Below are 20450 nucleotides of genomic sequence, written 5' to 3'. Positions count from 1 at the left end.
TGAGTGAAGAAGTTCCCCTTAAACCTTTCCCCTTTCACCCTAGAGCCATGTCCTCTTGTATTTATCTCTCCTAATCTAAGTGGAAAGAGCCTATGCACATTTACTCATCTGTACCTCATAATTTTGTAAACCTCTATCATCTCCACTCATTCTTCTACACTCCAAGGAATAAAGTCCTAACCTATTTAATCTTTCCCTGTAACTCAACTCCTGATGACCCAGCAACATCCTAGTAAATCTCTGCATTCTTCCGATCTTACTGATATCATTCCTGTAGTTTGGCAACCAGAACTGCACACGATACTCCATATTTGGCCTCACCAATGTCTTGTACATTACCATAATTGCCCAACTTCTGTACTCAATACTTTGATTTATGAAGGCCAAGATGCTAAAAGTTTTCTTCACAAACCCTGTCTACCTGTGATGCCACTTTTAGGGAATTATGTATTATTGCCCCTTCACTTCTCAGAATTGCATTCAAATCAATAGCATATAAAATGTTTATTTGTACTGTTCAAACCTCAACTTCCTAATGAACACAGACCCATAAAACAATATTGTTCTTGTTATAATTACAAAATTATACTTAGTCTGAAAGGCAAAGGACTCTTTATTAAAATATAATGGGGAAAGAAGCTATAAAAATTTGTTCAGATTATACAGGGAAAGTTTTATCTCTGCATTGAACCATGTAAAAGCTGATTTATATGGAAGTATAGACTGAGCTTTCTAATTTGTTGTGTACCTAACCCGAAAACCTGATTGGATAATGTAAAGGGAGCTGTATGGTGTACAAATCTGTTGGGTGTTTACATTCTGAAGCATTTAATTGAATAGTACAAAGAGAGGTTTACTATATATGCAGCGTATTGTATACCTGTTGGCCATGTATGGATGGTGCAGATGATGCTTTAGACTGTCTCTAACCCATGCTGTAATAGTCCTGGGAGTATTTAATGCAAAATAGATTAAGTCTTGCTCTATATTAATATACGGTTTGCCTATTGTGAAGAAGCTGTTATAATTAGCTATGTGAAGTAAAATAGGAATCAAATAACTCGGAAATGAAAGTTAAAAGTGTCTAATTACATTGTACCAGTTGATACAGATAATTTAGATGCTATCAAAAGCCAACATCTTTATTGTTTTGTGCTATAAATGTCAGAAGACTCGCTCATTGTAATCTTTAGTTAATATTTTTGGATTATTTAATAACTTGCTGGTTTTATGTAGATTATTTTCAGGTTAAAGCGCATGGTCATTTAGAGTAATTTTACTATTAGAAGACAGCAGCTGAATGACATAGAATGGTATAAATTGGAGCAGCCATGTTTGGCACATGGTATGCTGAGGAGTGAGTGGCTGACTGTCCTCTTCTTTCAATACCCTATCTTTAAGAATGGTGAAGCAGAACTTGAGGAAGAAGGCATACAGAATAAAGTTGGAAACATTAATTACAGAGTACAATTTTTATTGAAAATTTATTGAAATAGCGTTTTAAGTGTAGTATTGGTAGAGTTTTGAGATGCTTTAGAATTAGTTTGATTATGGGGAATAAAAATTTTGTTTATTTGCTGGATGGTCCAATTAACTTGGAATAAATGGTTCTGCAACAAACTCTCTCTTGACAGGGTTTAATCTATTGCGTACAGGTCACTTTATATCATCGGTTCATAATGAAATGATCAGTGATCATTTTCCATGGGTGAGTTCAGGCAGCCTATTTGATTGCTGATGGCATTGCAATCAATCCTGATCTTATCTGTACCTGTAGGTTTCTGGGATTGCTCTCTTCCTCCCCTGCCCATTCAATAGCACGCCCTCACATTCCACCACAGGAGAATTGAGCACTTCTCTGCCACTGATAATGTGTGAATCAAGAAATGCACTGAAATATCCTAATGAGTGTGCCTCCATACCAGGATCCACAGTGTATATGCAAAGCCAGCAGGATGATGAGTGCTGTGGATTCTGTATGGAAAATTTCAATATTCTCCTTTTTCCTCTTTAGATTGAGACTCGTAAGCTGATGTTCCGTGAGAACGCCAAGGCCAGGACAGACCATGGAGCAGACATTGTGTACAAATCCCCCATTTCAGACAACACCTCTCCTCTCTGCAGCACATCACTAAGTGAAAGCCTCAGTTCCCTTGGATCTCCACAGCTTGCTATTCCTACTGGAAATGTGTCTGCCACTCTAGCACAGCAGAGCTTGTGAATTTATTCTTCTTATCTTCATGTTTGTTTCAAACTACATTTAACAAAAACAAGAGGTTTAGCATCATTAACAGGATTTGTGCTTTAAAAAGGACTTGTTGCTATTGAATTATTTTAGAGTTGGGCAGCTATATTACATCCTTGTATCTTTTTTAAAAATATCCTACAAATCCTTGTTACAGCTGCCACATATATACTTCCAGGCAAATGCATTATAGATGTCCATTCTTCTAAAATAAGTTGGAATGGAACAACCTTTATTGGCAGCAGTAGAATGTTTGGGAGAGTGTTGAATCATCCGATCATAAAGTTTGGCTGATATAGTAAATGGATTTAAGGAATATAAAGCATTCCTAATCACATCCATGGTGAAAATGTAAATCTTGCCCCAACATTCTCTAATGGCATTAGTAGTAAATTAAGGGAATATTTCATGCATTTTTAAAAATAATTTTCTCCCAAGTCTTTGTCCTCCTGAATCCCAGACATATCCTTGGCCTACAGCCTGCCCTTGCACTGATGGCAGTTATAATTTTGTTTACTCCAGAATCTAATAGCTTATGAACCTTTGTGTTTCATCATGTTGTAGATTTATACTTATTTGCTACTTTCCTGTAAATACATCAAATGTCAAATATAATTAGAACAAATTGAATTTGCACATTTGGAATGGACTAAACAGGGGGAAGTGAGAAACACAAGAACTGGGTTACTTTAAAGCAAAATGTTTTTGAAAGTTAGTAAGCAATCTCCAAGCCTTTTAGGCAACAGAACTTTTGATATTTTTTAAAAGAACTGCAGTGATCTTTTTCTGAGAGTTTTTGTAATCGATTTGTTCATACGGTACAGTTAGTGTACTGTCGGGCAATTTGGCCTTGAGTTCAGAGTGTTGTTCATGTACTATTGTAGAATCCTGCAGCACAAAAGAAAACCGTACCCAATATGTCTGTGCTAGCTCTTAATAAGAGCTATACAATCAGCCTTATTCCTTTCTCTTTTCCCATAGCCCTGTAACTACCTTTAATTCGCCTCTAGCTCAAGACATTGTTGCAAGGCTGAGGCTGGAATTTCGCTGGAGGTCTATTTTGTTAACTTATCATTGAACTGGGAAACTAGAATTAAATCAGATGAGCTACTTCTGAGAGCTGTGCAGAAGTACAAATGTTGGGACTATCTAGTTGGATGCGAGGAGGCCAAGTAGAAATACTTTAAAACAAGTACAGTACCTATAATCTTGGCCTAGGCATTCATTAATACCCAAACTCAACTTGCTGAGGGCAGACAGGGCTAAAATTAATTGATCAAATTGTAAGGGCAGAATACTTTTTCCCTTTCACTGGGTACCTTGAAGAGAGATAACTTCCATGCCCAGGAGCTCTATTAATTCATTCATCTACACTGCAAGTTTCCCCAAGGTCTCTAGACATGGGCTTGTCCTTCCCTATTCTATGTACTGCCTTTCAGAACAACAGAGTTGGGGGGGGCGGGGTGCAAAAAGCAAATTATAAAAATACGAGAAGTACCTGCAGGTCATTCAGCATCTGTGAAGAATGGGTCATTGATCTGAAACTTTAATCTACCTTCTGTGTTCATTGTGGTGGAATTTTGTTTCCTTCCTACCCAATCTTTTTCTTCAACCCCCCCCCCCCCACCAACCAGAAACAACTTCTTTATAAACTTAATTTGAATGCCACTTTAAAACCTTTTACAAAATTATTAAAATAATACATAAAATGAGCAAGGACTTGCCTGTATAAAGGAGAAAGTTTTTTTAATTAGTATTTTACATGGATGTATGGCTAGTAATTATTGCAATAGAGTCCTACAGCATGGAAATGTACTCTTTCGCCCACTATATATTTGCTAGCCATTAAGGTCTATTAATTCCTCTTGTCATCACTCAGCCTGAAACCTTCAAGTGCTCATTCTAAATACTTCTCAAACATAGTGTGAGCTCCAGACTTTACCACTCGCTTGGGCAGTTTAATTTTAATATTTTAAGTACCCTTCCACTCTTTCAAAATGTCCCAATTTGGACTTCAGTCTCAGCGACAGTTGTTGAAATGGGATTCTGTAGGTTTGTTCCATATTTTGTAATATTGAGACGAGTTGTTATTTTGAAGAATAAACTTTCTGTCCAGTGACCTATATCAAAGCATTATTAGTTATAGAGCACATCAGCTACTATATCCATGTTGATCGAGTACTCACCTGTACTAATTCCATTTTCAGCACGTGACCTTCTATGGCATGGCAATTTAAGTGCTTATCTTAACTATTGCAAGAATCTCTGCCTCTTAGCTCCAAGGAAAACTAATCCAGCTTGTCCTCTTAACTGACCATTGGCCTGGTGAATTTCCTTTCCACCCTCTCCAGTTCAGTCATGTTCTTGCTAGTATGGTGACCAAAACTGCTGTAGCCTAATCAATATTTTACAATGCTACGTCATAATCTCCATGTTCTTCTATTCTACACCCCAACTAATAAATAGAACTATCCCATAATGCTGCCTTAATTATCTTATCCATCTGTGCTACCAGCTTTGTGCATCTATAGCACTTGTACACTAAGGTCCCACTGTTGCTCGATATTCTCTAGGGCCCTCTCATCTGTCAAACCTTATCAATGATCTCACATGTATCAGAGTAAAACTCCAAATGCCTTTATTATGCTCATCTTACTAACTGATCAACACTATTCTATGGCTTGTTCATTATCTATTACTGTACAAATTTTTACTTCCTGCATTCACATCCATTGTTACTGGACACAAGCAGGGTCCTGGAAGTGATCCCTGCAGTATATCAAGGGTTACAAAAAATCCTTCATTCAATTTACCCTGTCCTTCAACTAAGTCGGTCTTCTTTGGAATAAAAGTGCAATTGTCCCTGTGCAACTTGCAAGGGACTTCATTCCAGTTTGGAGGAGAACTGAGAGGGATTGTCACATACGGATATGGCTTACAGTCATTGTTTATCCTTTTCATATTTCAAGGACAAGTCCTGTTAGTGAATAAACCCAGAGTCATTTTCCTACATTCTTTGCAACTTCTGTTTCTGTTTAAATTTGTTTTAAAAAAAAATGTGAAAATTGTATTAACTTATACATTTCTTCAAGTTTTATCTTTGGTGATGAAGTACTGACTTGCATAATAAGTAGTGAATTAAAAACAATACATTTAACTCCTTTCTAAGCAATATGATCAAAAAGGATATGTCAAGTGGAGCCTTATAAAAGTTGTTCTAGGAGTGATGGTGGAGTGAGTCAGCCAAGATCTGGAAGCAGGAGGGAAGCTGCATGTAGAATAATGTTGGTGCAGTTTTATGAAACAAACAGTCAGGGTAGGAAAGCAATTTCACATAATGCACCAATGTATAGGAAAGAACAAATGAGAATGAAACCTTTTAAGTTGTTCAGTCATGAGAGTAGCTGTTGTAAGTGAGTCAATGGAGTCAGGGCCTATGTAACTTTGGTGCAGTTTTTAAATTTGAATACTAAAATAGAAGGTCGTGCATGCACACACATTGGTCAATAACTGTGTATAGTGTAATCAGGTACATTTGTTCGAGAGTATATTTGGATGTTATAATTGGTAGAGCAGTACTTTCCAAGTTTAGTAATTGGTCTCCAAAGAGACAACCTCACATCAAAGATAAAGTATAGAGATTAGCTTCACCATGTGTGGGATAGGTGTATGGTTTGGTGAAGTGTCTGTTATCTGAAGCCCAAAGAAGCAGGGTTCTGGGGAACGACTTTGGATTTGTCTATACTGTATGTAACATCGTGTGTTTCTGAGGAAGTTTTGAATTGTTCACATGGTCTACTGTGAGAGTAAAGCTCTGGGGCCATTAAATGTCTTTCTTGTTTGTGAAGGGCTACTACAGGGAGGGAATACATTTAGTTTACTGTAGCTCTAGGATACATGGCATTCATCTGTTCCTCCATGTGTAATGGCTGCAGCATGAGGTGTACAGGTGGAGCTGGTAGAGGATATGACAAAGAAAAAGTTGAACCTTTGCTGTTTAGGGAGTCTGGTCCATATTGGTATGAGCTTAAGAAGAATCATGGTAGATGCATCTGGATTTCACACACCAGTGGATTTAAGGTAGTCATAAATATTCATAGAAGTAATATTGGTTTCTTGATCAAGGTTTGGCAGACATTAATTCTAAAGTTGCTTAGGAGAACTCCATGTTTAACGCTTGTTGGTCATTGTCCTCATCTAAATGCTATTTTCAAAGGGATTTGCTGCCTCTGTACCATTTTGTTGACACCATGGCCTTCGTTAGCTTTCAATTGCATTCAAAACCTGTACTTAACCCTTCAAACGCTATTCAGAATCAATCAAGTATTTACAAATATATAGCATTCTATTGCTGTTTATACTTCAGAGTAGTTTTAGAAAATGACTGGCCATAACATCATTGTTTTAATCTCTGCACGAATACCCAGATGTAGATGAAATTGGATTTGAAAATGAAAGGTATTAATGACATTTATTGAGTTTTGTTGACTTTTAGAAGTGGTTTATTTAAATTGGTCTGATCTACTCTGCTTTTCTCTTCAACATTCAAAAGAACATGTTTACATGTGGAACTATGTTCGATTCATTTCTATGCAAAAAAAAATTGCACAGAATTGATGTGTTAGGAAAACTAGGGGATGGCTCTGGTTACAACAGTCCCAGAGAGCTTCACAACTGTATTAGAAAAACACTTTAAAAATTTAAAAGAATTGTTCACCCTCATAGGTGTGAAATTTCAGATATTGTGTACTTGTTGGACAGATCATTTTTGTGCTGATGTGATTGTTTTTTTTGGGGTTCCTTGCCTTCGTGTGTGTTAGGAGTCAGGAATTAATCTCTGAATTTCATTTGATTTTAAAATCTGCTCTAACAACTTCCTGCAGAAAAATTGAAGAGATAATAAAATGGGGATTACAGGTTTCATTTTGAGTCTCTGCACAATTGAGGTGATCTTAATTGGGGCAGTCAATAGGGATTGCACAATTGGTCTCAGCTCCTCTAAATGTATGAAGTGAGAGAAATCAGCCTTTTGTATACTGAATGGATGTTCACTGAAAGGAGCATTAGGCTTTGATACCTTATACAGTTAAAAGGCTGGTCTGGACCAGCATGGATTGAATTGATGGGCAGTTAGCTACAGAACCACTTCTTGGAGGGAGAAGAGCTGGCATGTTTGTGGTGGAGAAAGCTGCAAATAGTAATTTAAAAAGACTTTAACATGATCTTTAACTGTATTAATGGTAATAACTACATTCTGTTTGTGGAAAATTGATGTATGCAAATAGATATTGTATTTCCCACAAGAATGAATTATACTTCAGAAACTTTTGAAAGATGTAAATGCACGTCTTTTCAATAGTCAGTGAACATGCACCTGATTCCAAGGGTGATGTTTGTAACCCACAGCTTCCTAATCCCACCATTCCCTCCCTAAAAAAATATCCTGTTACTGACCAAAGGAATATGTGGTCGTACCAGGACTGGTACTCTCCAAAATTAACGTATTTACTTGTGAATTGTTTCTTTAAATATTGAAATATTTAATTTTTAAAATCTGCATGTGCTATCTAGATTAAAACTTAACCCTATATGGAATTATAGCTGACAACCTTTGGAAAGAAAAAGTAATAACTTGTTCAATCCACTGATAATTTGCACTCTGTGCCAGGTACGTCTGGGGTTTGTAGAATCAGTATGACCAGCTTCTGATTCCAGGTTGGCTGTGTATTTGACTGACATTGTGATTGATGTTTAAAGATGTAGATTCTGTTGTATAAAGAAAACACTGTAGTCCCATCCCGGACCAACATATCCTTCATAGCAGTCGTTCCCCTTCCTCCACCCCCAGATTGAAAAACTTATTTGTGCCTATAGTGAGACTGGATGCCTTGCAGCTTTACTGAAGTAACAGAAAGGGAAGCCAGTATTTCTAGACTCCATTTATGCGTGTGGTTCAACCAGGCTGAAGCCAAGTTTAGCTCTTTTACAGTAGAGATTTCACATCAGAACTTCTGCTGCATTATGGATTGTCTGAATAATAAATTATTTGAACCATTTGTGAGAGGGATCTGGGTACAGTAATGATTCACGCCTTGCTGACAAAATGGTAATTTCTTCAAAGGTGTTTTTCCCCCAATCAATGACAAAAGGGAATTCAATAGGCATTTGGGGCCAAAGCACTCACAAAAAGTAAAAAAAAATCCTGATCCAGCTCCCTGGAGGTAAATTTTTCTCTGATTATGGTATTCATTATTTTGTTTATTTTTAAGTAAGGAAAGGGCTTTAGTTGAACCCTTCAAGATCCACTGATGCAGTTTTTAACCAAATTATCACTTCCCATTGAAGCATCCATCCACTAAAGACACAGAAAGCAAGTTTGAGGCACTATTTCCCCAAAAAACAATTGTCATTTCTACATTGTAAGGAGAAGCGAGACTTTTATTAGGGAAAAAAAAAGCTGTTACTGAAGACCAAGGAAGACAGGTTGGAATCCATAAATGGATTTTAAAAGCAGTAACTGGGCTGCAGCAGTGAGTACCTGGGTGAGGTGGTACAGTATTTCCACTGCTGCTATTGTCTTTGCACACATTTAATATTCTGGAAATTTCTTGCTTTTGCTGTTTGGCCGCTGATAAGCAACAACATTGTGGCAAGACTCGATTTCCATTGTTTGGTCCTTATTGTACAAGTAAAAGTTTAAAATAAAGCTTAAATGTTGACGTTAGCCTTGTGTGGATTTTCGTTGTTTTCTTCTTTGAAAATGGGATCACCAATAATTTGCATTATTCTGGTACTTTATCCCAGTACCTCCAGCTGCCTATCACTTGTCATAGAAGCAGAAAACACTGCAATCACTCAGGAGTGGAAACATAACAAATCAGGTCAACTAACCTACAACACAACTGGAAAGCAGGCATGGAAGTGAGGTTAAAAAAATAAGAGCCGAGGGTGTTCAGTAGGGGGGTCAAGGGACGCAGCAAACCCCACCCCCACACACCTTTGGAAAATTTACACACAAAAGGATTGGTTTCAAGCCATTTAAAAAAATTAGTAATTTTAAACAAAATCACTTTTTTACAGTGAGCACAGTATATCAGATACTACCATCTGTACCCAGACTCCAAGCCCCCTCCAGATCACCAGGCAGTACCTGGTTCTCCTGATCGCAAGCAGTACTTGCCTATAACTAGCATCTAATCCCCAAGAAGTAGCTACTACCCTCCACCCAGAGGCAGTGGATTCTGCAACCCTCACCTTCTCTGTCAAACCCTTTGGAAGGCAAGAGGCTCCTTCCACAGGATGGTCCTCACTGCACCATCCATTCACAGGCCAGCACCATAAACCAGGCTCAGGATTGATTTCTTCCTTGCACACCGATGCAACTTGAATTTCAGTTAAGGCAGTCTTGAAATGCTGCAACTACCTGAACAGAGCTGCTATGCCTGCCTCATCAGAGGTCAACATCGGGCGACTGTTGTGTGTCGACTCATTGCCCTCACTAGGCGCCCCTGCAAATGCCTGGCGCACCATTCATGGATCTAAATGACAAGGAACGGAGCAACGAGCATGCGAAGGGATGAATAACGTGGAAACGCAGGAAATTCATATGCCTGGGAAAGAAATTAACATTATGGCTATTTTGTGCTGCTAGTAAAAAAGATGGTTTATATCCTCCATCAATACTGAGGAAACATCTTTTGGATTACTAAATTTTGAAAGGGACATTGTCCATAGCTGCAGAAACAAGACCATTCACATGTTAGAACGTCTTGGGCCGGAAATGAATATCTGCACCAAGATAAATGACAACCTGGCTGGTTTATAAAGTTCAAGAAAGCTTACATGGTGAAAAATTTATACAACAGTGTACACAATCTCAGAAAATTATTTTTGAAGTTCAGTCCCTTGTCAGTAAGGATGTTCTGAAATTAAATTAGGCAATAGTAAGCAAGCTTACTCCAGGGCAGTGCAGGTTAAAACAAAAGTTTCTTTTTCCAAAGTAAAAAGAATGGCTGACAATAATACTGCCCATGCAAAAGGATACTCGCCAAAACTTTCATGTCAATTAAGATTTATTCTGATCACATTTTTATACAAAATTCATTATACACAGCAATAACTTACGAGACCATGTAGTTCACTCCATTATTTTCAGAGGCGAGTGCACTTCTAAGGTTCCATAGAATTAAATACAGCAGCTATCATTTATTGTTTTGGGAAATTCTGATACAGAATATAAACTCACCTGATTATTCACCTCCCATATTCTCAGTGAATCACTCATTCTGTTGGCCAACAGTTCAAGAGCTCTACAAGTAATGACAGCACTTCATCGTGCTCTATTCGCAAGTCAGAGGGAAGTTCTGGCAGCTCATGGCACAAGCAGGTTTCTACCATTTTGTGCACTGCAGTGCGGAAGCTGGATAACAAGTGTGCAGTCTTTGAATCCAGTTCAAGCTGGAGGAGACTAGAGTCAGCCAGGGTGAACAGCACGGAGTTACCGTCCTCTGAAAAAGAATCAAGGATAAACTTTAAAACGCAGAATCTGAGGCTTTTTGGTAAAGGCATAAACACTTTAGAGATTCATTGGACAAACTTCAGACAGTGGTTTAAAAAAATAACTGCAATATTCTGGAATCTTAAGTAAAACAAAAAGCAGAAGAGCCTCTGAGTAAGTCCAGCATCCTTGCAGAGAAAACGGTCAGTTAACATTTCAGGCATCAGGGCCCTTTATCGAGAAGCCTGACCTGCTGGGTCATCCTATTGGCTAACCAAAAAGTGAGCTACTTTTGCCAATTACCTCTCATGTTCAGGAGCTCATCAATTGAATATGGTCCCTTGAATGAGAGGCAGCCATCTGAATCATCCAACTAGTTCTTTAAAAAACCTAGAATTCTGATTCCACTGCTCTGTCCTGTTCATTCCATTTGACCAACTCTTTAATCCCAGTTCAAGCTATTATCGAAGAACATAATTTGTGTTTGGTGGACAGAATCCTTGCAGAATTTGACTCTGGTTAATCTGGTTTCCATGCAACCTGCTCCAAAATAAATAGCAAGGTAATTGCTATATATCCTGCCCCATTTATACATGTGATCTCATTGGGAAACTGAGGGAATAGTATTCTGATGGTTCACTAACCCCACAATAAAAAAATTTTTTGGTTCCATGCCAGTTTACAGGTTGCTTTTGCATGACACTGTAGAGGGAAAGAAAATAATTAACCAATCTGCTGCTTTTGATTAATGAGTAGTCCCTGAACTTTAGGGAATAAACTGTGGATTAAATATTTTTAAATGTTTAAATAGATTTAAAAAACCTGTTAACAACCTCAGGTGCAGTGTTGACACCTGATCACATTCTCTCAAGCCCCAGACGCCCATTATTATATTTACACAGCGTAATCTAGGACATTAATTTCTAGTTGTGTTATGAGCCCAGGGGACCCCAAAACCCAACAGCAATAGATATTCAGCAAGACAAATGGTTAATTAAATAAAAGTTGCTTTTAATTATCTTTAAGCATGAAAACAGAATCACACTTTAATTTATCATTATTGACTTAACTAACCTAACTTAATCCACTTCTAATTCTAAGCGCATGAGTATGTAATGTGTAAGTTCAAAAAAGTTCTTTGGTTCACAGTCCAATCTCACTTCTCATTCCTCCAAGTTCAATGGTTGCAGGTAATTCTTATACTGTGCAAAGGATTTAACATTTATAAAGTTCACCAGGCTTTGAGCTTGAAAGGTACATGGTTACATCCCTGGAAGATTCTTGTCGGTTTTCAGAGAGAGATTCGTTACATGCTATACACCCACAACTGATTGCTTATCAATCAGCCCTTCGGTGTCTTACCGAAGAAACTTGCCCCCTCCAGATGATAACCTCTTTCTTTCAGGTCACCACAGAGTTCCTTTTTGTTTCTCTTATTTCAAGTGAAACATTAGACAGCCAGTCCTCTCCTCTTGCATGAACCACAAGGGCTTTGACTAGGCTGAACTAAGCACTCACAACCAGTCTTCCAGATAGGGTTTTCCACAAGCTTTCTAGCTTGTCCTGTTCTAGTTGCTGCTGCTGACTGTAAAGCTGTAGAAATGACCTCACTCTCTCTCTTCACAGAGAGAAAAAGCCTGTTTAACTCTCTGCTTGCAAAACCACATGACGCTCCTAGAACAGCAAGTTCCACTCCAGACACAAGGTGGCTCCGACAAGTTCTTTCATCTGTTGCCTTTTTATAAACAATCCATTAGTGGAGTCTCTTGGGCACTCTCCAAAGCTTTTGCAAAGGCTCTGGAGCCGACATGTCTAGCATGAGCAGAGCTACAGTATTTTAAATAAAATGTTTTAAAGTATTTGTATGTGACCTACACTAAAAGGCCTGCTCTAATTTATCTCCCAGAAACATATCTATAGTCTGTCACAGTTGGTCCCAACATTTATCATTGGTTCCATGTCCAATGTCAGCCAATGGTGCACCTTCAGGCAATCAACCCATTTGATCAGCAACCCATCCATCACTGCAATATTGTGGGCAACTCTACATTGTATAAGTTTTAAGAATGAATAGAATATTTGTTGCCTTTCCTGACTAAGTACAGATCCAATAGCACCCAATAAACTCATCAAGACAATGCAGCCCAGATGATTTGTATGCCAACCACCAATCTAATGTTTGCTCTGATCCACCACTGGTCCACTGTTGTTCCACCTACATCATTTATAACATTCAATGCAATTAATCATCTTCCCTACCCTCAAACTGAGACCTTCTCCAGAATGGAGAAGAAAATGGCATGGACACAAGAACACCACCAGGTTCCCCTTGAAATTGATCTGACTTAGAAATCATGACTCCACTTCCTTCAGAGCTGCAACATCTAAACTGAGTCCGTTTCCAACAATACAAACTGCCCTTCACCCCACTGTGTCGATGCCAATCAACATTCCTCTCATAACTTTATATATTTCGATCATGTCAACTCTCAGTCTCCTTCACTCTATCCAGTCTAAAAACTCAGGCCTTCAAATCCAAGCAATATCCTTTTAAATCATTTTTGCAACTTCTCAATCACCTTTTTCCTGCAGTGATAATCAGAAGTGCACATAATACTCCAAATGCAGGCCACCTCTTGTTCTCTATGCCTTCGTCACCACCCTGTATGTGATCCCACTCTGCCTTTCACTGAGTAATTACTGCCCTAGTTTAACTTCTAAAAATGCATCCCTTTGCACATAAATTCCATCTGCCATTTCCTTGCCTACTTTTTTTTTTAAGTTGATTTAGATCCTGTTGTAACCTTAAACAACCTTCATCACTGTCTATTTTACCTCCAATTTTGGTGCCATCAGCAAACTTGGAGATCATGCTACCTAAATTCTCATTCAAATCATTAAATGTCTTCTTTGGCTTGGCTTCGCGGACGAAGATTTATGGAGGGGGTAAAAAGTCCACGTCAGCTGCAGGCTCGTTTGTGGCTGACAAGTCCGATGCGGGACAGGCAGACACGATTGCAGCGGTTGCAGGGGAAAATTGGTTGGTTGGGGTTGGGTTTTTCCTCCTTTGCCTTTTGTCAGTGAGGTGGGCTCTGCGGTCTTCTTCAAAGGAGGTTGCTGCCCGCCAAACTGTGAGGCGCCAAGATGCACGGTTTGAGGCGTTATCAGCCCACTGGCGGTGGTCAATGTGGCAGGCACCAAGAGATTTCTTTAGGCAGTCCTTGTACCTTTTCTTTGGTGCACCTCTGTCACGGTGGCCAGTGGAGAGCTCGCCATATAACACGATCTTGGGAAGGCGATGGTCCTCCATTCTGGAGACGTGACCCATCCAGCGCAGCTGGATCTTCAGCAGCGTGGACTCGATGCTGTCGACCTCTGCCATCTCGAGTACTTCGACGTTAGGGATGTAAGCGCTCCAATGGATGTTGAGGATGGAGCGGAGACAACGCTGGTGGAAGCGTTCTAGGAGCCGTAGGTGGTGCCGGTAGAGGACCCATGATTCGGAGCCGAACAGGAGTGTGGGTATGACAACGGCTCTGTATATGCTTATCTTTGTGAGGTTTTTCAGTTGGTTGTTTTTCCAGACTCTTTTGTGTAGTCTTCCAAAGGCGCTATTTGCCTTGGCAAGTCTGTTATCTATCTCATTGTCGATCCTTGCATCTGATGAAATGGTGCAGCCGAGATAGGTAAACTGGTTGACGGTTTTGAGTTTTGTGTGCCCGATGGAGATGTGGGGGGGCTGGTAATCATGGTGGGGAGCTGGCTGATGGAGGACCTCAGTTTTCTTCAGGCTGACTTCCAGGCCAAACATTTTGGCAGTTTCCGCAAAGCAGGACGTCAAGCGCTGAAGAGCTGGCCCTGAATGGGCAACTAAAGCGGCATCGTCTGCAAAGAGTAGTTCACGGACAAGTTTCTCTTGTGTCTTGGTGTGAGCTTGCAGGCGCCTCAGATTGAAGAGACTGCCATCCGTGCGGTACCGGATGTAAACAGCGTCTTCATTGTTGGGGTCTTTCATGGCTTGGTTCAGCATCATGCTGAAGAAGATTGAAAAGAGGGTTGGTGCCAGAACACAGCCTTGCTTCACGCCATTGTTAATGGAGAAGGGTTCAGAGAGCTCATTGCTGTATCTGACCCGACCTTGTTGGTTTTCGTGCAGTTGGATAATCATGTTGAGGAACTTTGGGGGACATCCGATGCGCTCTAGTATTTGCCAAAGCCCTTTCCTGCTCACGGTGTCGAAGGCTTTGGTGAGGTCAACAAAGATGATGTAGAGTCCTTTGTTTTGTTCTCTGCATTTTTCTTGGAGCTGTCTGAGGGCAAAGACCATGTCAGTAGTTCCTCTGTTTGCGCGAAAGCCGCACTGTGATTCTGGGAGAATATTCTCGGCGACACTAGGTATTATTCTATTTAGTAGAATCCTAGCGAAGATTTTGCCTGCAATGTACAATATAAAGAAAAGGCAATCCAGCAGCAATCCCTGTAGCACATCACCAGTCACAGGCCTCCAATCTGAGAAAAAACTCTCCACGAACATCAAGCCAATTTTGCATCCAATTCAAACAAAGAATTCCTGGATGAACTCAGCAGGTAGACAGCATCAATGGGTAGAAATGGCTGGTCAATGTTTCAAAGGAGAATAGCTGAAATTACCTATAATAAGGGGACTGGTGAAGAGGCATAAAGGTGATAATGATAGAAGGGAAGTGGAGAGATGGGTAGAAACGATCAGGAACAAGGGAGAGAAAAAAAAATACAGTGGAATCAGAAGAGGGTGGGGTTTGCCTAAAATTAGAGAAATCAATGTTCATCCCATTAGCTTTAAGGACATCTAGGAGGGATATGTGGTTCCTTTTTATCCAATTGGCCAGCTCACTCTGGATTCCATGCTATCAGACCTTTTGTGTCCGCCTACTATGAATAACCTTGTCAAAGGACTTGCTGAAGTTCATGCAGACAACTTCTACTGCCTTTCACTCATCAATTCTTCAAAAAAGTTGTGAGACAAGGTTTCCCGTGCTCAAAGTCATTCTGATTATTCCAAATCAGTCTTTGCCGTTCCAAATGCAAATTAATCCTTTTTCTTAGAATCAATAGAACATTACAGCACAGAAATAGGCTCCTTCCCTTCTAGTCTGTGCTGAACCATTTTTTTTTTCCATAGTCTCACTGACCTGCACCCAGTCTATAGCCCTCCATACCTCTCCCATCCACGTACCTGTCCAAATCTCTCTTAAATGTTAAAAATGAGCTTGCATCCACCACTTCAGCTGGAAGCTCGTTCCACACTCACACCACTCTGTGTAAAGATGTTCCCCTGAAACTTTTCCCTTTTCACTCTTAACCATGTCCTCTGCTTTGTATCTCACCTACCCTCAGTGGAAAAACCCATCTACATTTACTCGGTCTATCCCCCTCATAATTTTAAATACCTCTATTAAATCTCCCCTCATTCTTCTATACCCTAGGGAATAAAGTCCTAACCTTTTTAACCTTTCCCTGTAACTTAGTTCCTGAAGTTTGGGCAACATCCTAGTAAATCTTCTCTGCACGCTATCTTATTGATATCTTTCCTGTAGTTAGGTGACCAAAACTGTACACAATACTCCAAATTTGGCCTCACCAATGCCTTATACAACTTTATCATAACATCCCAACTCCTGTACTCAATACTTTGATTTTTGAAGGCCAATATGCCAAAAGCTCTCTTAACAATCTTATCCACCTGTGATGCCACTTTCAGGAAATTATGTAAATATATTCCCAAATCCCTCTGTTCTACTGCCCTACCATTTACCATGTGTGTCCTTACTTGGTTTGTCCTTCCAAAATGCAACACTTCACACTTGTCTGCATTAAATTCTGTCATTTTTCAGCCCATTTTTCCAGTTGGTTCAGATCCCTCTTTAAGTCTCACAGCAACTCATTGGTCCACTCCTCCTTCACCACCTCCTTGGAAACTTCCTGCTGTTACTGCAGAAAGTGCAAAACCTGTTCTTGCATCTCCTCCCTCACCTCCATTCAGGGCCACACAGACCTTGCAGGTAAGTCAGATCATATTCAATCTAATCTGCATTCAGCATAGCCTCCTCCACATTAATGAATCCAAACACAGAATGGATGACCTCGTCATCGAACACCTCTCTGTGACAACCACAACCATGTTTTTGTTCCTCTTGACCTACCTTTGCCAATGTTTGATTCCATGTGGTTTCCAGTTTGTATCTAACCCAGGGTCTCAAGTGTGTACATACTCCAAACATATATCCCCTCCCCCTCACCCCTGTGTGTGGATTTAAACTTGAGCTTCCCAAAACAGCAACTCGTCTCTCTTTGGTCTCATCCATTGTCAGGATGAGGGTACACAAACTTAAGGAACAACATGTCATATTCCTCCTGGACACACTTAAACCTAATGGCATGAACATCAATTTTTCTCATTTTAGGTACCTCCAACCATCTAATTCCTGTTCCCATCTCTTCTTTACTAGCTGCTGTACATTTTTTCTAACTTTTCTTTCCCCACCTCCTTCCTCATGGTTTCTCCCTCTCCACCTTCTGTCCTATATCATCTCTATGCCCCTCCCTCAGCCTTTTTCCCCCTTTGTACATGTAATTTCACCTATTATAAAGAGTTAACACCTGAAATATTGACTGACCATTTCTACCCATGGATGTTGTCTAACCTGCTGAGTTCCTCCAGCAATCTTTTGTACAAACACTGGCAGTAATCCATATGTTGCACAATGAAAACAAAGTGCAATAACAATCTAAACTATCAACACTTTCAAAAGTTGAGCCTGGTTTGTGTGTCAAGGACCCTGCATCTTCACTCTGTGCTACATGGACAGTTGGCCTACAGCATAGAAAGTGCTTCTCAAAAACACAAGGAAACAATAGAAGCAGTGGGCCTTTTGTCTTACCATTCTACAAGATTATGACTGATCAGCCCAAGCCTCAAATCCTCATCTGTGTCAGTTCTGCGGGGCCCTCAATTATCTACCACCTCTTTAAATATCAAAGCCCCACAATCCTCTGAGGTACAGAATACCAGAGATTTACCAACATATGAGAAGATATACCTATGCAATTGTTTTAAACAGCTACACTTCTATCTTATAACTACGTTCCCTCATTTAAAACTCCTTTACGAATGGTCTTGGTCATTTAGGATTTTCTATGATTTAATAACATTATCACTCATTCTTCCAAATTCAAGAAATTTTATAGGCTGTTAATGATTGGACAACTTTCTCATCCTAGAAATTAGTCTGGTGAATCTCTTCTGGATTGCTTTCAATCCTAGTACACAAATAGAAGGAGTACACCGTTGAGTAGGCCCATTGAGCCTATGCAGTCATTCGATTAGATCACGACCGTTCACCATAACACTCAATTTCTGTGAAATTTGAAATTATTTAAATCATCTAAACATATTTAAGGAGGCAGCCTTGAATGCTTCATTGGAGTGGTGGGGGCGGGGGGTGGAGAATGGAGAATTCTACAATCACCATTCCCTGGGAGAAGTAGTCCTCCTCGATTCCATCCTAAATGAACTTCCCCATATCTTAAGGCTACATCTCCTTGTTCTAGTCTACCTGTTAGTGGAAACAACTTCCCTGCTTCTATCTAATTTATTCCTTCATAATCTTTCTATAAGATCCCCTCGCCCTTCTAAACTATTCTTTCTTAATGGGGACAATTTGCACCATGTATTCCAGGCATGGCTTCATCAACTGTACAAATATCAACACTATTTTTACTTCAATCCTGCAGCAATAAAGATCAATAAGCCATTTGTCTTATTTATTGTTTCATGCTATGTTTAATGTACGAACGCTAAGAACTGTTTGTACTCCCTCCATTGAGATAAGCATGCCTTTGATTCCTCGTACTTTAAGTGCACGACTTCACACTTTGCTCTAAGTTTTTGCCCACTTGCACAACTGATTAATAGCTGTCTGTAGCGTATGCCTTTCCACCAATTTTGTCATCAATAAACTTGGATAATTTGTACTCTGTCCCATCACGTTCATTGAGTAGTAACTAAATGAAGGCTAGGAAAGGATAACATGTTCATATCTTTCTGGTCTGGAAATAAAAACCGCCCATTTTCTTTGCGATAATCGGAATTCAATCCATGCCAAGACATTTTCCCCAGTTCCATGAGGTCTGAGACACCAACCTTTAGTGTGTCACTTTACTAAAAGCCTGGAAATCCAAATATGCTGCCTCTATAAACTTTGTCACATATGCAAAGAGCTCCAGCAGATTTGTCCTTTCAGGCTGATTTGGTTTATGTTAAGCTTCCCTAAACAACCAGCTATTTCTTCCTTGATTATAGACAATGGCATATTCCCAATTATGGATATTATGTTGATTGGCTTAAGGTTCTTCTGTTTGTCTCTCCCTTTCCACCTTCTTGAGCAAGGATGTCACATCTCTAATTTTACAACCTGCTAGCACCTCTGATTACACAGTAACAGGCCCTTCTGGCCCATGAACATGCTCTGCCCAATTATATCCATGGGACCAATTAACCTACCAACCCTGTACATCTTTGAAATATGGGTAGAACCCAGAGTCTCGTTTTCAATGGTTTCAATGAACAACAAATAAACACGACTTGACTTGAAAGTCATGGGGAGAACTCATGGATTCGAACCTGGGTCACTGCCGCTGTTTTAACATTGCGCTAACCACTATCCTAACCGTATCATCTTCTGAAAAACCTTGATCAATGGTTCTACTGGCTCTGCACCCACAGCTAAGGGTGTTATGCTGGTTTACAGCCTCACATATACTCAATAACCAGCTAAATCTATCAGGAAGAAGCTAGAGTGGGATTTCTATCTCCAGGGCCTGGCCACATCCCATGTTCCATTATGCAAAGAGCTATCCACAACACTTACCCTTGACACGAATGTCACAATCTGGGAGCATCAGCAGAGCCAGCGGATGGACCATGGAGGAGTCACGGACAAAGACGTTCCCATTGGATTTCACAGCTGTGAAGTAGGTCATCCAGCGACTCTTAAAAGATTCCTCATTCCTGAAAGTACATTGCAACCATTATTAACAGTGAATTTCCACTGTAGCTGGCTTTTGAATGGTGATCCAGAAATATTCTGAAAACTTTGCTTTCTGAATTATGTTGAATCTTTAATATCTTATTCAGAATTTCATTTAATGCCTTGCATAAACAAAATGAAATTTTCAACATGACACTTTCTCAACCTTTGCTATTCTTTACAAGGTGTTGAGTTTTTTTAAAACCACCATGTCTGGCAAAGGTACTTTCGGGTTAACCATTTATAGGGCAGACTGGGAACAGGGAGATGACCTTTAAATGGTATTAGTACCTGAATCAAATTGACTTCAAAAATCACAAGATCACAAGAAAAAGGAACAGAATCAGGCCATTTGGCCCATCAAGTCTGCTCGATGAAACATCCCTGAGCTAAACTGTTCTCGTATCTAGTTCCAAGTTCTGGCTTTGTCCCCATATCCCATGATACCCTGACTAATTCGATATTTACCAATTTCCCCTTTAAATTCCCCCAAAGATCCTGCCTCCACAGCTGCATGTGGCAACGAATTCCACAAATCCACTGCCCTCTGGCTAAAGAAATTTCTCCTCAATCTCTGTTGTAAATTGGTACTTTTTAAATTCTAAGACTTTTCCCTCTTGTCCTGGAATCACCCAACAGG

General features: G+C 39.8%; 2 protein-coding genes across 19 annotated transcripts in view; one reads left to right on the top strand and one right to left on the bottom strand.

Annotated features, from left to right (window-relative positions):
- The window catches only part of LOC138755671 (microtubule-associated protein 4-like), a 275424-nt gene extending 266455 nt beyond the window's left edge, over positions 1 to 8969 (top strand). For all 12 annotated transcript variants that reach the window (XM_069922064.1, XM_069922076.1, XM_069922071.1 and 9 more), the window contains one exon: positions 2015 to 8969. In XM_069922064.1, coding sequence (XP_069778165.1) covers positions 2015 to 2019 — 5 coding nt within the window. In that variant the 3' untranslated portion in view covers positions 2020 to 8969. The remainder of the gene's footprint in view (positions 1 to 2014) is intronic.
- dhx30 (DEAH (Asp-Glu-Ala-His) box helicase 30) overlaps positions 1 to 20450 on the bottom strand; it is a 138710-nt gene that overhangs the window by 59295 nt on the left and 58965 nt on the right. For 4 of the 7 annotated variants that reach the window (XR_011352462.1, XR_011352463.1, XM_069922080.1 and 1 more), the window contains exons 18-19: positions 19652 to 19791; positions 10491 to 10752 (exon numbers count right to left, since the gene is read on the bottom strand). Coding sequence is in view for 5 of the 7 variants with exons in the window: in XM_069922080.1 (XP_069778181.1) it covers positions 10526 to 10752; positions 19652 to 19791 (367 nt within the window). In the remaining 2 variants the exon portion in view is untranslated. Of the gene's footprint in view, positions 1 to 9680; positions 9784 to 10299; positions 10753 to 19651; positions 19792 to 20450 lie in introns of those variants that run through there. The other 3 variants (XM_069922077.1, XM_069922082.1, XM_069922078.1) reach the window with 2 other exon arrangements.

The sequence above is a fragment of the Narcine bancroftii genome, chromosome 2, assembly GCF_036971445.1.
Source record: "Narcine bancroftii isolate sNarBan1 chromosome 2, sNarBan1.hap1, whole genome shotgun sequence".
NCBI lineage: Eukaryota > Metazoa > Chordata > Chondrichthyes > Torpediniformes > Narcinidae > Narcine > Narcine bancroftii.
Note: the sequence above shows the minus strand (reverse complement) of the source record. Positions and strands in the feature narration are given on the sequence as shown.